This window comes from Diceros bicornis, chromosome 4 (assembly GCF_020826845.1).
Source record: "Diceros bicornis minor isolate mBicDic1 chromosome 4, mDicBic1.mat.cur, whole genome shotgun sequence".
Lineage (NCBI taxonomy): Eukaryota > Metazoa > Chordata > Mammalia > Perissodactyla > Rhinocerotidae > Diceros > Diceros bicornis.
The window spans coordinates 54,383,796-54,399,695 of record NC_080743.1 but is presented as its reverse complement, the minus strand read 5'-3'; the positions used below and the strand labels follow the sequence as shown (position 1 = coordinate 54,399,695).

Below are 15,900 nucleotides of genomic sequence, written 5' to 3'. Positions count from 1 at the left end.
TTTTTGCCACAACAACCCCCTCCTGCCCCTTCCCCCATCCAGGCTCAGGCAATCTTCTACGCGCAATAACGTCAAAACTCCGCGTGTGCACCTGCCCCCCCGCCCCGCCCATTGTTGTGGCTGGTCCCCTCGTTCTTCTCATCCTCAGCACCTCTCAATCTGCTGTGTCCCTGAGGCCTGTGACTTGGCCTCCTGCGTCGGGTGCTGCTCACTTCTGACTCCTTTGGCACCCTCTCCCCAGATTAACCCTCTTTACACACAGCTCCGATGTCACCCACCTGCTTACGGCACTCCACCCTCAGGGGTTCCCCCCCTTTTCTTGTTCTCTTTTATCCTCATTTCCTGATCTTTCCCCCATCCCCCATAGAAAACCATTCTACTATGGTTAAGGTATCTTTTGTTTCTATGTATGATTGCAAGATATAGTAATTATTTTTAATTTACATAGTTTTGTTTTAAATCTCATTCCACGTATTACCTTATTTCCCCCAGCACTGTGTTTTAGATCTCTCCTTGTTGTTAGGTATCCATTTAATCCACTGTCTCTTACTGCTGCAGAGTACTCCACGGAGTGAATCGACCACATTTTCTCTATCCGCTCTCACAGTGACGAATGCCCACAGTGTTCCTAATGTCCCATCATCCTTGTCATGTTCCCCGGATAGACCCGTGTGAGAGTGTCTTTTGGATAAACATCCAGAAACAGCGTTGCTGGCTCCTATGATGCGTGTCCTTAATTGGTCTAAGAAGTACCAGGCTGCCCTTCAGAATGGCTGTCCCAGTCCACACCCCCCCAGTGGGGCACCAACCATCTAAGCCCTCCACCCTGGCCAACCGGAGTATCCAGTGTAAATGACATCTCATCATTGCCTTAATTTGCCTTTCTCTGATTGCTAATATTTATGAGCATCTCTACATATGTATGTTAACTTTTTTGCTTCCTCTTCTATAATCCTCTCCCCTACACTGTTTACAGGGTAAAATCCACCCTCTCCCCAGTTTGGCATTCAAGACCCCCAAGTCAGCAGGCCTCAAAGTCCCCACCACTGAAAAGCCATTTCCCATTCCTGGCCTTGGCCCGCCCTGTGGACTGGCCAACACTCCTAAGTCTCCTTGTCTTTTTCTGGTTCCTCTGCCTGGATGAAACTCCCTGCCCCGGTCCCAAGTTCTCCCACAGGAAGAGCTCTGTGATTCCCTCAGTCAGAATTGATCTTTCGCTCTGAACTTCTCTCATCTGCGCCTTTCTCTGCCACCTACCACGGCATGCCCTCCATTTTACTGCATGTCTTCTCCTCACAGAGCCTACAGACCTGGTTCCCATTTCTGCAAACACAGGTACGTGCCTCCAGGTATGAAGAGATGCTGGGATTCCTGTTGAACAAAATAGTAACAATTTTTAATTTGAGTGGTGACTTTACTTTGTTCCTTGTAATTTTCTCTTTTGCAGTGGTTTTCAGTTGCAGGTTGTAACCCATTAGCAGGTGGTGAAATCAATTTAGAAAATAGGAGCCAGTATGTTCTATTAATAAATCGGAATAGGATTGAAAATATCAAGGTGCGTCCCCAGTGGAAAAAAAATATCCTTTTGTACACCTTGTTTCACTTTTTAGACGTGTGTGTGTGTGTGTGTGTGTGTGCAGTTGGTAGTAATATAAAATTATCTTACTGTAGTTTGAAGTCAGCAGGAATCAGAGCTACTGTACATATAGAGTGATACTGTATCTCTATATGTAACTACTGCGTGTATTGTTTCCTTCTGAAACAATAAGTCTAATACAAAAAGAAAAGCCAAACACGAGACCCAGGCTCAAGTTCCACCTCTGCCATCTTCCGGCTGTGTGACCCACCTTCCCAGGTGTCTCTCCCTCACCGGGGTTAGTTTCTTCATCTATTTAACAGGAGGAAAAAAGCCCTTCCTCCCTCCCAGGGTTACTGTGAAACTGAATGAGAGGAGGTGAGTGCAAGATGAGCCATAAGCCATCTAGGAACGTGGGTATTCTTACCGCCTGGGCCCCACGGTCTAGAAGCTGGTCATGTGTTTAAAATTGTTCACCAATTGGTGTGTGTTGTTCTTCTTTTCTACGACACGATTGTAACTGGGAGTTACATCAGTTCATATTAACGTCACTAACGTTGACATCATCGATGTTAATGATGTTATTAATATGGATTTATGACCACCTGTCAGGCTCTGTGCTAAGCACTTTGTGTGAACTGTATTATCTCTTGCCATCCTCACAGCAATCCCGAAGCGGGTGCAATTACGATCCTGCTTTACACATGAGGAAACGGAGATCCCGGTCTCTTCTCTTTGGAGCCTTTTTACTGGTTAGGGGTCAGGAGCCCTGGCCCTACCCTCCAAGGGGCCTCAGGCCTCAGCGCCAGTGTGGACCCTAGACTTCTGTTTCCCATCCCCTTTTCTCTCCTCTTCTTCCTGCCTCTCTCGATGCATGCTTCACTCTCTGCCCCTGCTCGTCCCCCAAACCCCTACCGCATCCCCAAACAATCCTGTCAGCAGGGCTGAATCTGATGTCTTTGGGGCTATAAAAACAGACGCTCCCCGCCGGATCGGCTGCATTCAGGGACAGACTGGGGCCGCCGGCGGGGGCGTAGCTCAGTGAACTCTTGGCTCAGTTACTATCACCAGGAGCGGGCTACATCTGGGACGGTGGCAGTTCATGGGCAAGGGGCACCTGGGCTTTCCAGACGCCCTGCCCATGGTCAGTTTTCTGCTCCCGTGTTCCGGGAACCCCAAGAACCCTGGAAGTTCTTCACAGAGGTCCAGTCCAGGCCTGCTCTTGATCTGTAACTTCAAGGACCCCAACACAAGGACACCTTGTGCCCGACTCCCTCATATAAGGCAAAGAGTCGAAGGGCAGATGAATTAGGCCCCTCGTCAAGCATTTCCTGACCACCCACCGCGTGCCAGGCACCGCTTGGGTGCTGGTGCCACAGAGATGAACAGGGACAAATCCTCACCCCGAGGAATGCTGCCGGCCTAATGCTGAGGGTAGGGAAAAGGAAGGGGTGTCAGGATAGGAAGTGGGAGAGGCAAGGAGAAGGACCCAAAGAGACGACGGCGGAGAGGAGAAAGGGAAGGGAAGGCCACACAGGGCTGAATCTCGAAGAACGAGCAGGGGTTCTCAGGGCTACAGAAAAGCGGGGAACAGTCTAGACAGAAGAAATGGAATGTGTGAAGACATCGTACACTTGGGGACTGCAGGTGTTCTGTGAGGCTAGAACCTACTTGTTGCAGCTGGCAGAGCACCTGAACCCTGGGGAGGCTCTGAGAAATACCAGGAACTAGACGTCCATTAAAATCATTGTGATTGGGATCTTTTAAATTGAATGCTTATTCTGGACCAGACACTGTGCTAGGTACTTTATAGGAATCGTCACTTTTAATATTTCCAGCAACGCTATTAGCAAGACGCTATCGTTCCCGTTTGCAGAGTGAGGCCTAGGGAGATTTACTTGCTGAAGTCACATACCTGTTCTCTGGGAAGACTAGGATTCAAATTCAAGTCTGTCTAACTCCAGAGTCCCTACTAGTTGTTGACCTCCACTGCTCTGAACTGTCATGCAAAAGAAGGTTGACTCCATTCTGAAGGGAATGGGAAGGAGGTGGAAAAGTTTTAAGCATGAGAGTGACAGGCTCAAAAAAATGCATTTTAAAAAAGATAGCTCTCACACAGAGTGGCAGCCTCGTGGCAGGGCAGAGAGTCTAGCCTGAATATTTAATCCTCTAGCTCCGAGCTGGTGAGGGCATCAGTTAAGGCCAGGACCAGGGACGGATGGAGAGAGGGTCATAGATTTGAAAGTCAGAAAGTAGATTTGATAACAGTTGGTGACTCATGAGATTTGGACAAAGGACAAGAGGAAGGGACTTCTGATCTGAACAGATGGGGGATGAAGGTGTCTTTCAGTAAGACGGGGAATATGGAAGGGAAGAAATAGCTCTGGGAAGCAAGATGACGCAGTTTTGGAAATAAGCCGAGTCTGAAGTGCCTATTTTCCACCCAGAAAGACCCGGCCACCAGGCAGTTAGAAATATCGGTGTCGAGCTCCGGACAGGGGTCTCAGCAGAAGATCCCAATTTGGGAACACTTGGCAGAGAGGCAGAGACACGGAAAGCAGGGAATCCATGATCTCACTTGAGTTGCGGGGAGAAAAAAAGACAGCCAAGGCCAGCATGGGCGAAACCGGGAATATTGATAAGCCTGGCAGAGAAAGAGGAAGAGAACGTGAGAAGGCTGAGATGGGGACCTGGAGAAGGATACGGATGACGAGGAGAGGGTGTGAACCCAAAGGCCCACTCCTCTTCCAAGGAAGCAAAGGTAGTGTCATCAGGGCCATAATACCTCGTAGCTTCCCTCTACACACGCACACACACCTCTCCCCCACTACCCTAAGGCGGAATGAAATCTGAACAAAGACTGTTTTTCCCAGGTGTAGGGTAGACTTTTCCCGCAACCGAGCTAGCTGTGTAGAAGCTCATTATTAGAGGAAGAGCATTTATTTACTTGGTCCTTCATTAGCCTTTAACTCTCACCTGAGAGTCAAGAATGATGTAAGTACAGAAATGATGACATGTTAAAACTTACATTTTAAATCGTTCTCTTGTGTTGATGAACTCGGTTCGTGCTGGTCTCCCAAACAAATAGAAAGATCTGCAAGACTGCCGTGAGGGTAGGCCTTTACAGTGACAGGAACACACAATTTCATTCTATTCCTGAGTGGATATCAACAATGCCACTCACCTTCCCTTTGAGATTCAGACAGGGAGACTTCCTGGAGGTTAGGGGTGCCCAGACTGGTCAATTAAAGCAGTGTGATCTTGGGGGCAGGCAGAGGATGCAGAGGACTGACACCTGACTCTGACATCGCAGCTCAGCTGCTCCTGGACCTGAGATGCCGGACAAGTCACTCACCTGAGAGCCTCGGACTGTACCTCAGAAAGCCCTATGTCTGTATGTCCCCGAAAGGTTTGCCACGAGGATGGATGAGATGACGGGTGCAAAGGTGGTGCCCCACACACCTCTAGAAGTCACTACTTCCGAACTCAGAGAGTACAGATCCAGGGCCACGGATCCACCCTGCCGCGGGGGCCTAAAGCAGGTACTAAGGGTCTGGGCAGAGACCCGGAGGCACGCTCGGGAAACTGCCGTGACCCTGGAGCACAAACAGGTGGCAACCGGTAGCAGGAGGGGCCTCAGTCCCTACACTGCTCTCCCTTTTTCTGACACATCTCAGGAGAGGCAACGGGAGCTTTAAAAAACTAAGTTTCCTTCCTTCCCCCTTCTGTCCTCTGTGAATTCTCACTGATCTCTGTAACCAATGCCTTTAACCTGTGGCTGTACTGAGACAAAACAGCAAACACAAGTCTTGGCCTCTTCCAGGTGCAAACAAGTGACTGAGAAGGTTCAGAAGAGGTGTCATCTAAGACCTGTACAGCCTTTGTATCTGAGCTCTGTGGAGACGGGCTCTGCAAGACCGCGTCGACTCACTCCCCTGGCCACTAAGAGGCCTTGCACTTCCACCTCCCAAATAGCCCAAGAATCGTCTCTCAGGCCTCCACCCTCACGATTTCCTCCTAGTGGGAAACTTCATCTTTCCAAAGGAGGACCACGTTCTGCCTGTTTGATTTCTCTTCCCGAGAACTTGAACTCAGAGCGCCACGTCTGTCCTCTCGCGGGGGCGGGGTGGGGTGGTAATCCTTCAAATACCTGAAAACTGACTTCCCACACGTCTGAAGAAAACATGTAGACGAACTACCAAGTCTGGGCAGAGAATCCAGACGCAGGTCGAAGGTTTTAGAGACTCCTTCACGGAGCACAGTGACTCTCCCTCTGCGGACCCGGGCAGGAAACGGTCCGTTTAAGGCCCAGATCACGAAAGTGGCCCTCGAGTCTGTACACGCCCCCTGCCCCCCCCGCCCCCCCCCGCCCCGTGGCTTTGATTAAGAGCAGAGGGTGCGAGGTGTTATCCTACCGTCGAGTGAGACCCGAAATTACCGACACTCGAAGCGCAGGAATCGCGAACTTGACCCGCCAGAAACCCGGCGAGGCGAAGGACGAAGGTGGCGATTTCCCTCGCCAGCCGGAGAGCCGCGCCTGGTGGGGCCATTTCCGGCGGGGGTGAGGAGGTCTCGGGCGCCCGGCGATCGGCGCGCGGCTCCAGCTGTCTAAAAGGCCAGGCCGGGCGCGCTCTGGACCGCGAATCCTGAGCGTCCCCTAGTGACTCCTCTGGGTCTCAGCCCATTCTCGACCAAGAAGCCCCTCCCCGCCGGGGCCTGGCCAGTTTCCAACTCTGGGTCACCGTCGAACACCAGAAGACGCCCCTGAAGAGCCCGCCACTGCGGCCGCCCCAGGAAGCGAGACTGGGTGTCCTGGCCGCGCCCAAGAAAGCAGCGGCCACTCCGCCAGTCAGGATAAGCAGACTAGCGGAACTCCTGGAAGGCTCAGAATAACACCCCAGAAGGCGGCCAGCAAACGGGGGACTAGACTTGACGCGTGAGGAGCACAATGCTTTACCCCGCCCTAACGCCCTGCCCTCCTAGCCCCCTACCCCACCCCGGGGTTATGGGCGGCGTCCATCCGGAAGAGCACGGAGGATGAGTGGCACAGCTCCTTCCAAGTGCCGTTGTGGGTGGCTCTGAAAAGAGCCTTTGGATATGATGGAACCTCGAGCCGGGCGCGCACCTCCTAAGCGCGCTCCCCGCGGATGCGGCGAGCCAGCTGGATGTCCTTGGGCATGATGGTCACGCGCTTGGCGTGGATGGCGCACAGGTTGGTGTCTTCAAACAGCCCCACCAGGTAGGCCTCGCTCGCCTCCTGCAGCGCCATCACGGCCGAGCTCTGGAAGCGCAGGTCCGTCTTGAAGTCCTGCGCGATCTCGCGCACCAGCCGCTGGAAGGGCAGCTTACGGATCAGCAGCTCGGTGGACTTCTGGTAGCGCCGGATCTCGCGCAGGGCCACGGTGCCCGGCCGGTAGCGGTGCGGCTTCTTCACGCCGCCCGTGGCCGGCGCGCTCTTGCGGGCCGCCTTGGTGGCCAGCTGCTTCCGCGGCGCCTTGCCGCCGGTCGACTTACGGGCAGTCTGCTTAGTGCGGGCCATAGCGAACCAAAACACGAGCTTACCAGCGCAGCGGCAGGGAGAGTAACCAGGGCCGACCCGCCGCAGCAGTCTTTATAGGCACAGTCTTTTCCCGATTGGGCGGGACGATAATTGAAAGTCCCGCGCTGGCCGTCCATTGGCCGTGACGCCATCCGGCCTAGCGCCACTGATTGGCTTGGGCAGAATCCTCCCCCCCGCCCCCCCGCCTCCCCCCCCTTCTACTTTCCAGTTCGCCAACAGTTTTTCCTTTCTTCCAGGGCGACAGTCATTTTTGATCCAACCGTGTCAGAATGTCCCTCCTCGGCCCCTCACTGCCTTGCAACACGCTACCCGCCACACCCTCTTCCTTTCCACGCTTTGTAGCTCCCGAATTGAACCTCGGTCCTCTCTTTGTCCCCTGCCCCCCGAACGCCTTGTTACCTTTTCAGAGGCCCCTAGTTGGTCCCGACAGATGGCTCTTTTCCGCCTTTCGGTGCTTCTCGGGTTCGAAAGTTGTCCGCCCCCCCGGGCGCAAGATTCCGCCTCACCGAAAGCCTAAGTGGGGACCTGTATCTCCGGGGCCAAGGCATCTCCTCACGTTTTTTTGACTAAGACAGTCAGCTCAGTTAAGCCAAGGCCCAGGTCCACCACACTCCCGAAAACCGCCCGCTCCCCTACCGACTGGGGTGTACGTATGTGTACATGAGAGAGAGAGAGAGAACACATCCCCTTCGTACTAGACCTCAAGCGTCGGGCAAAGGCCCGGGCAACAACTGGGGAGTGGCGCCCTCGGCACCGACTCTGAGATACAGCGTCGCGGGCCGCCTAGCAGAATATTTATAACTGAGTCAACCTTGGTGCCCAACGGCTTTAGGTACCTCCACCTGCGTCAATTAAGTCATGAGACTTACGAGCCACCCCGCAAAGGTGATTAAGGACTGAAGACTCGACAGACGAGGAACGGCTCAGAGTAGTGGGCAAATAGCACCCTCTCCAACCCCCACACCTCTGGCCCCGCTCTTTCCTACTGAGAGAGCTGGAAATGACACTGGTTCTTGTAACAACTCTTTTTATTTGAAACAGTGGGTGGCTCTGAAAAGAGCCTTTGATTTCACAGGTGCCCCTTCGAGATGGGGGCTGGGTGGGCTTCCGGGGGCCGGCCTCACTTGCCCTTCGCCTTGTGGTGACTCTCCGTCTTCTTAGGGAGCAGCACGGCCTGGATATTCGGCAAAACGCCGCCCTGGGCGATGGTGACTTTGCCCAGCAGCTTGTTCAGCTCCTCGTCGTTGCGGATGGCCAGCTGAAGGTGACGAGGAATGATACGCGTCTTCTTGTTGTCTCGGGCCGCGTTCCCCGCCAGCTCCAAGATCTCCGCCGTCAGGTACTCGAGGACCGCCGCCATATAGACCGGCGCGCCCGCCCCCACCCGCTCGGCGTAGTTGCCTTTACGCAACAGGCGGTGCACTCGTCCCACCGGGAACTGAAGGCCAGCGCGGGACGAGCGCGACTTAGCCTTAGCGCGAGCCTTGCCTCCTTGCTTGCCACGACCAGACATGACTGCGAACAACTGCCGCCTCCCGGCCAGAAAAGTCGCCCCAAACACCTCCGCTTCACCCTTTTGTAGGCAGAGCGGCGATTGTCTACGGAGCACTTTGATTGGCTAAAGCATGCCTTTACCCTGGTGACCAATAGGACAGCTCAGCTAGAATCCACTCATTTACATAATCTCGTCTCCCTCGCGGGGGCGCCACTGAAAACTCGCGAATCACGACGCAGCGTAAGCAGAACCTTAATTTGCGTACGGCCTCTATAAGTACAGAGTCGCTTCCGGTAGCCTGGGACCCACTGTTGGGTTTGCTTATCTGGTCGCCTCAGTTGCCGGTGCTGCCCGCTATGCCTGAGCCGGCAAAATCCGCTCCCGCGCCCAAAAAGGGCTCGAAGAAAGCGGTCACCAAAGCCCAGAAGAAAGACGGCAAAAAGCGCAAGCGCAGCCGCAAGGAGAGCTACTCCATCTACGTGTACAAGGTGCTGAAGCAGGTGCACCCGGACACCGGCATTTCGTCCAAGGCCATGGGCATCATGAACTCCTTCGTCAACGACATCTTCGAGCGCATCGCCGGCGAAGCGTCCCGCCTGGCGCATTACAACAAGCGCTCGACCATCACGTCCCGGGAGATCCAGACGGCCGTGCGCCTGCTGCTGCCCGGCGAGCTGGCCAAGCACGCCGTGTCCGAGGGCACCAAGGCGGTCACCAAGTACACCAGCTCTAAGTGAGTCCCTGCCGGGACGCGGTGCTCGCACGTGCCGCCGCCCGCTTGACTCCAAAGGCTCTTTTCAGAGCCACCCACCTCATCAGTGAAAAGAAGCTGTCGCCTTTATCACTAAATTTTTTATTATGGTTTTTTTTTTTTTTTTAACACCTACCGATTTCCATAGTGAAGTGTTTGCTTTTTCTAAGGATGACACTAAGGGAACCCAAGATGCGAACAAATTCTATATAGCAAGTCGAGAGCTGGCTAGATAAGACTACATGTTAGTTAGTGCATAAGTAACGAATAAGGGCCTTCCAAAGTGTTAAGGATGCGTAGCAGTCAGTGGAAATCTCCATTGATCAAGAGAGTGGGGAAAAGCAGTGGTTACCCTAAAGCAATTAAATTTGAGTCAGTACTCTGTACTTGCAATTTTTTTTTTTGATCGCTGGGAATTTCATGTAATGTTATTGTAAAAATGCAAAGCGATACTTTGAGGCCACACCCCAGGACGTATAATAAACTTTTCTCGTGTAACTGGATATCTTGATTCTGTGGTTAAAGTAATTTTTAGTTTTCACACCCCTCTTGTCTCAGTATTCCTTTCAGGTACACTGAATCAATACATAGTTATTGCTCAAATTCAAGACGTTAAACAACCATGGCAGAGTAAGGTAATATAAAGGCCACTGCTATCCACAGTAACTCTTTTTTGCTCACGTGTTTATACCTACACAATTCCCCATAGTTGTAGTTTTGCTATTTTATAATCTTCTGGATAAGGAAGGGAGGAGGAAAGAGGGTTTATAGATGTTCAGGGATTTCAAGAACTTGGGTCTGCTAATCATAAAGTGTCCTCCAGAGACTATCCAGCGGCTTATATTGTTAAAACTACTTAGACTTAAAAATATTTGTCCCTTCCTTAGAACAATTCATTCTCTTTCCAAAAATAGAGACACTAAAAATTAAATAATAAAGACCTTCTCTGTTTTGGGGACTAGGTGGTTCAAAAGCAGTGTTTCTTGAAACAATTTAAAGACCATTAGACCCTAAATCAATCTATCTCTAAAACCCTACATACTTCCACTAAACCCGAATCACTGGGGCACTGGGGGAGAGAGGCAAGGATGAGCAACCTATGGTACACAGCAGGTGATTCACGTTTGATAACCACTGACATTGGTTCTGTGGTTGCCATAGTCCTTGGTAAGAACCTGTTCACAGTTTTCAGTCACCACTCCAGACATTTTCTTCTTTTTTTCCTAATTGTTCTTTCCCAGATTTTTTTGTAATGCTACATACAAAACTAGCTTTATTTATTCCCTCATTAATTCAGGGCTCCAAATATAGTATAGGACTTTACATTTCTACCTTTATTAGGGTTTAAAAATGCATTTGAAAGAGGTCAAATGAGAACAGAAGTACTAAAAGGCATAAAACTGAAAGCTCCTAGAAAAAAATGTTAAGCACACTGCACAGTGTCCTAGCTCATCCCCTTGCTTTTGCTCATTTTTTCCCTTATGTACCAACATAAAATCCCAAATCTTATCTTCCAGCATGATTTTCATTACCTCCTGTCTGCCCCATCTGATCAAAAACAGACAATCTATTTCCTAGCTATTGTACCAAATCCATTCCTTCTTTCCAACACTTAGGCCCCAGGAAACATTTCCCTGCTTTTGCACATGCCTTGCCTGGATCTTCTGAAAGACGAGACAGATTGCTGAAGCTTGAAGAGTTCAGGTAAAGCATGGAGATGGGGAGAGAGGGGGGAAAGAAAATAGGGGAAAGACTGAGTTTACAGGGAAGGAATATAGCAAAAAATATTTTAAGAGGCAAATGAAAGAAATCTATAATAGTATGTTCAGGGTGTGATACATGCTATGAAGTAAAGCAGAATATGGAATGGAGTGCGGAAGAGAGGTCTGATCAGTTAATATTGGAGCAGAGGCTTGAATAAAGCAAGATAGTGAGCCATAGGATATTTTGGAGAAGAGTATTCTAAGGACAGAAAAGAGCAAGTGCAAAGGCCCTGAGGCAGGCACAAGTTTGAGGAGTTCAAAGAATAAACAAGGCCACCGTGGCTGAAGCACAATGAGCAAAGGAAAGATTTTCAGAAAGAGATCAGAGAGGTAGTTGAGGATCAGATCATGTAAGCCATTGATGGGCCTTGTAGGTCACTGCAAAGATTTTATCTTTTATTCTAAATAAGTTGGGGTGCTTTGAGAGAGTTTGATCGGGGTAATGACATTATTTGACTTACGTTTCTTTAAAGCTGACCCAGGATGCTATGTTGAAAAATACACTTTAGGAAAGAAAGAGTAGAGGCAGGGAGAATATTAAACAGACTACAGAATATTAAAGAGACTACAGTTCAGGAGAAACATAGGTGGTAGCAGTGGAGATGGTGAGAAGTAGTCAAGACATATTTTAAATGAAATTGATGAATTGAATGTACGTTATGACAGAAAAAGAGGAATCAAGAGTTAATTGCAGGTTTTTGGACTGAGCACTTGGAAAGAGCTGCAACTTACTGATATGAGTGACAAGTAGCTTTGGAGGGGGAAAACCTCGAGTACTGTCTCAGATTAAATTGAGACTCCTGGTAGTTATCCAAGTGGAAATATCAAATAGGAAATATAAAATTCCCAAGTAGGAATATGAAATATGAGAATATGGAGTTCAAGGAAGAGAAAGGGGTTAGATTTATAAAATTTGATTCTTGCTCTTTTGTAGGTAATCTACTCTTTCTTTCTAGAAGCATTTAGAATCAGTGTAACATGTCTAGATATGACTTTTTCCCTAGGAATGACTTAGTTTTGGTCTCAGTATTTGACTAAAATCCCCTATCCAACTTCAGTTCAGTTTCAACTTCAGACTTTAGAAGGCAGAGCAACCAAATGTCTAAGTCAGTGTTATTTGGGCATCCCTGGACTAGTGCAATCATAGAAGTCACTGTTACCTCGAATGAGTATGGACAGCAAAGTATGAGGAACAAGGGATATCATTCAGAGTTATAGTCAATATATGGATGAGCACTCTCAAATATACGTAAGCCTTTTAAATATAATGGAATGAAAAATCTTATATGTTCACATGTTGAAATTCTATCAGTTAACATTATTTTAGTACAAAAATAAAATGGAACAATGTCTATAAAAGCTGTTTCTGTACTAGGTTTTTTTTTCTGTGTGTGAGGAAGATCAGCCCTGAGCTAACATCCATGCCAATCCTCCTCTATTTTTTTTTTTTTTGCTGAGGAAGACTGGCCCTGGGCTAGCCACAGCATGGCCTGACAAGTGGTGCACCTGCGCCTGCCGGGGATCGAATCTGGGCTGCCAGCAGCGGAGTGCGCGCACTTAACCCCTATGCCACAGGGCCAGCCCCCTCTGTACTAGTTTTTAAAGTCTAATTACAAGCTTTCAAAAATTTCTCAATTTTTGTTTTGGAAAATTCAAGCCTACAGGAAAATTGAAAAAAATAGTACAATGACCAACCATATCTTCATCTAGATTCACCAATTGTTACTATTTGCGGGATCTGCTTTATCTTTCTCTTTTTATGCATACATACACATTTTCTGAACCATTTGAAAATAAGTTGCAAACGTCTTGACACTTCTCCCTAAATACTTTTAGCATGTCTCTCTTAAAAATAAGGATATTCTCCTATATAACTACAATACCGTTGTTACACCCAACAAATTTAATATTGACTCAATAATATTAACTAATATGCAATCCATATTCAAATTTCTCTGATTGTCAGGGCCAGCCCTGTGGCATAGTGGTTAAGTTTGGTGCACTCCACTTCAGCAGCTGGGGTTTGCATCCCAAGCGTGGACCCACACCACTCATCAGCCATGCTGTGGCGGTGACCTGCACACAAAATAGAGGGAGACTGGCACAGATATTAGCTCCGGGCTAATCTTCCTCCAGCAAGAAAAGAGGAAGATTGGCAACGGATGTTAGCTCAGGGCAAATCTTTCTCAGCAAAAAACAAATTTCTCCAATTGTCAAAAATATACCCAAAAAGCTGTTGTATTAGTTTGTTATGGCTGCTGTAACAAATTACTACACACTTGGTGGCTTAAAACACACATTTATTCTCTTACAATTCTGGAGACCAGAAGTACAAAATCAGTTTCACTAAGTGGAAATCAAGACTGGGCTCTCCCCAAAGGCTCTAGGGGAGAATTCATTTCCATGCATTTTCCCGCTTCTAGAGTGGCATTTCTTGGCTCATGGTCCCTTCCTCCATCTTCAAAGTGAGCATCTGTACCATCTTCAAATCTCTCTCCCTGCTTCCATTGCCTTCTTCCTCCCTTGACCTTTTGGCTTCTCTCTTATGAGGACCCTGGTGGTTACATTTGGGCCCACCCAAATAATCCAGGATAATCTCCCTATCTCAAAATCACATCAGTAAAGTCAGCTTTGCCATTTAAGGTAATATTCACAGATTCTAAGGATTTAATGTGGACATATTTTTGGAGGCCATATTCAGCCTACCACAGCTGTTGACTACTATTGTGGGTTGAATTTTGTCCCTCAAAAAGATATGTTGACGTCTAACTCCCCAGTGCCCTAGAATGTGGCCTTATTTGGAAACAGGGTCTTTGCAGATGTAATCAAGTTAAAATGAGGTCACTAGGGTGGGTCCTAATCCAATATGACCTGAGTCCTTATAAAATGTAGAAACACACAAGAGGAAAACTGAGACGGAAGTCCAAGTTATGCTGTCACAAGCCAAAAAAATACCTGGGGCTCCCAGAAGCTGAAAGACAGTTAAGGATCCTCGCCCGAGAGCCTTTAGAGGGACAGGGCCCTGCCAACACCTTAACTTCATACTTCTGGCCTCCAGAACTATGACACAAGAAATTTCTGTTGTTTTAAGCTACTCAATTTGTAGTACTTTGTTATGGCAGTCCTAAGAAACTAATACAATTACTAAAAATTTGAATAGTAGAAGTACATTGTTTACTTTAAAATTTTTAATAACATTTCAGATTTTGTTTAATCCCAGACATTCCTTCCTACTGATAATGTTAATCTGGGGCCCTGGTCAAATATCGATTTTAACATTTGGACATTTAGTCCAAATTTGTAGTTGGAGCACCTCTATTTTTCCTTATCTACCCTATTTGGCCTCTTTGAGAACTTTTAAGATTAAAAGTCTGTCATCATTTATTCTGGGAAATTATTTGTTATTATTTCTTAAATGTTTCAAAATCCAAACTAGTTTAAATAAGAGTATGTCAGACAAACTGGTTTAACTGGATGTTTGAAGATATGGCAGGCCTCGGAGATTGGCTGAACTCCATCAGTGGCTCAGTTCTGATTCTCCCCCTCAGCTGTACCCTCCTCCTGAGAGCTATCTATAATCATTCGTGCCTTCACACCCACAGAACACTCCCTCCGGCTGCTGCCTCTTGAAAGCAAATAAACCTTCTTTCCCAAAAGATAAGAACAATCTACATTCCCCTACTCAGCTATTCAGTTCAATTTCTGAAATGTTTGTGCTAATGAGGCTGGTCTCCATTCCTGAACTAATCAATGTGGGAAGGGGGTTGGGGCTACATTTAAACCAATCAGGCCAACGGTAAGAACTGTGGGAAAGATCTGATTTCTGGGAAACACATGGCAGTGGCTCTCAAACTTGACTGCCCATTAGAGTCACCTGGGGAACTTTTAAGACTCCAAAGTGCAGTCTGTACCCCAAACCACTTAAATCAAAATTTCTGAGGGTGGCACCCAGGCATCAATATTTTTTAAAGTTCCCTGGGTGATTACAATGGGCAGTCCCATTAGAACCACTAATTCCTAAATGAAAATCAGGATACAATTAGAGAAACAAAAGAAAAATAAAAGCTACATATAGTCAATAAGACACATTATAGGACTATCAACTACTAAGTTAGACGTCATGACAAACACATAAGAAGAACTAAAGTCTAGAAGAATACTTTAAGATGATAGTCTTCATTGTTACTGTTCAGAGGTGGTCCTTAAAGGCAGGTTTGTGTTCTCTTCACTGAGCCCTAGATGCATCTCTGAAACTGCCAACTCCATATTTCCATTTGAATGTCAAAAGCTTCTAAATTTTAAATCAGAACTCTGGATCTCCTTTCAATGCCCCAACCCACACCTCCTCCCAGTATTCCATCCTAATTAAGAGTACCACTATGTACTCAGTTGCTCAGCCCAAAAACCTAGGAGTTTCACTCTTACTCAAATCCTATTCCTCAGCAAGACCTGTCAATTCTACCTCCAAAATATAATCCTAATCCCAACATTGCTCACCATTTCCATTATCACTGTACTCCAACATGTCTAGACTTCCCAGTGGTTCTCACACTTGAGCATGCATCATAATCACCCAGAGAGCTTGTTAACACGGATTATTGGGATCCGAAAATTTCATTTTTAATAAATTCTCAGGTAATGCTGATGCTGGTCTGGAGACCAGACTTTAGGAATCACTGCTCTAGCCCACAACACTCTAATAGCCTAATTGGTTTCTTCTACTGTGAACAACCCAGGACCTATGATCCACACAGC

At 48.0% G+C, this 15,900-nt stretch overlaps 2 protein-coding genes across 2 annotated transcripts; one reads left to right on the top strand and one right to left on the bottom strand.

Annotated features, from left to right (window-relative positions):
• Nucleotides 1-8,129: 8,129 nt before the first annotated feature.
• LOC131404398 (histone H2A type 2-A) lies at nucleotides 8,130-8,687 on the bottom strand. Its single transcript, XM_058539005.1, has one exon. It carries the CDS (start codon nucleotides 8,647-8,649, stop codon nucleotides 8,257-8,259), a length of 393 nt encoding a protein of 130 aa, XP_058394988.1. The 5' UTR covers nucleotides 8,650-8,687; the 3' UTR covers nucleotides 8,130-8,256.
• Nucleotides 8,688-8,950: 263 nt separating this feature from the next.
• Nucleotides 8,951-9,394, top strand: LOC131404402 (histone H2B type 2-E). The gene has a single exon (XM_058539008.1). The coding sequence runs from the start codon at nucleotides 8,988-8,990 to the stop codon at nucleotides 9,366-9,368; it is 381 nt and encodes a 126-aa protein (XP_058394991.1). The 5' UTR covers nucleotides 8,951-8,987; the 3' UTR covers nucleotides 9,369-9,394.
• Nucleotides 9,395-15,900: the final 6,506 nt, after the last annotated feature.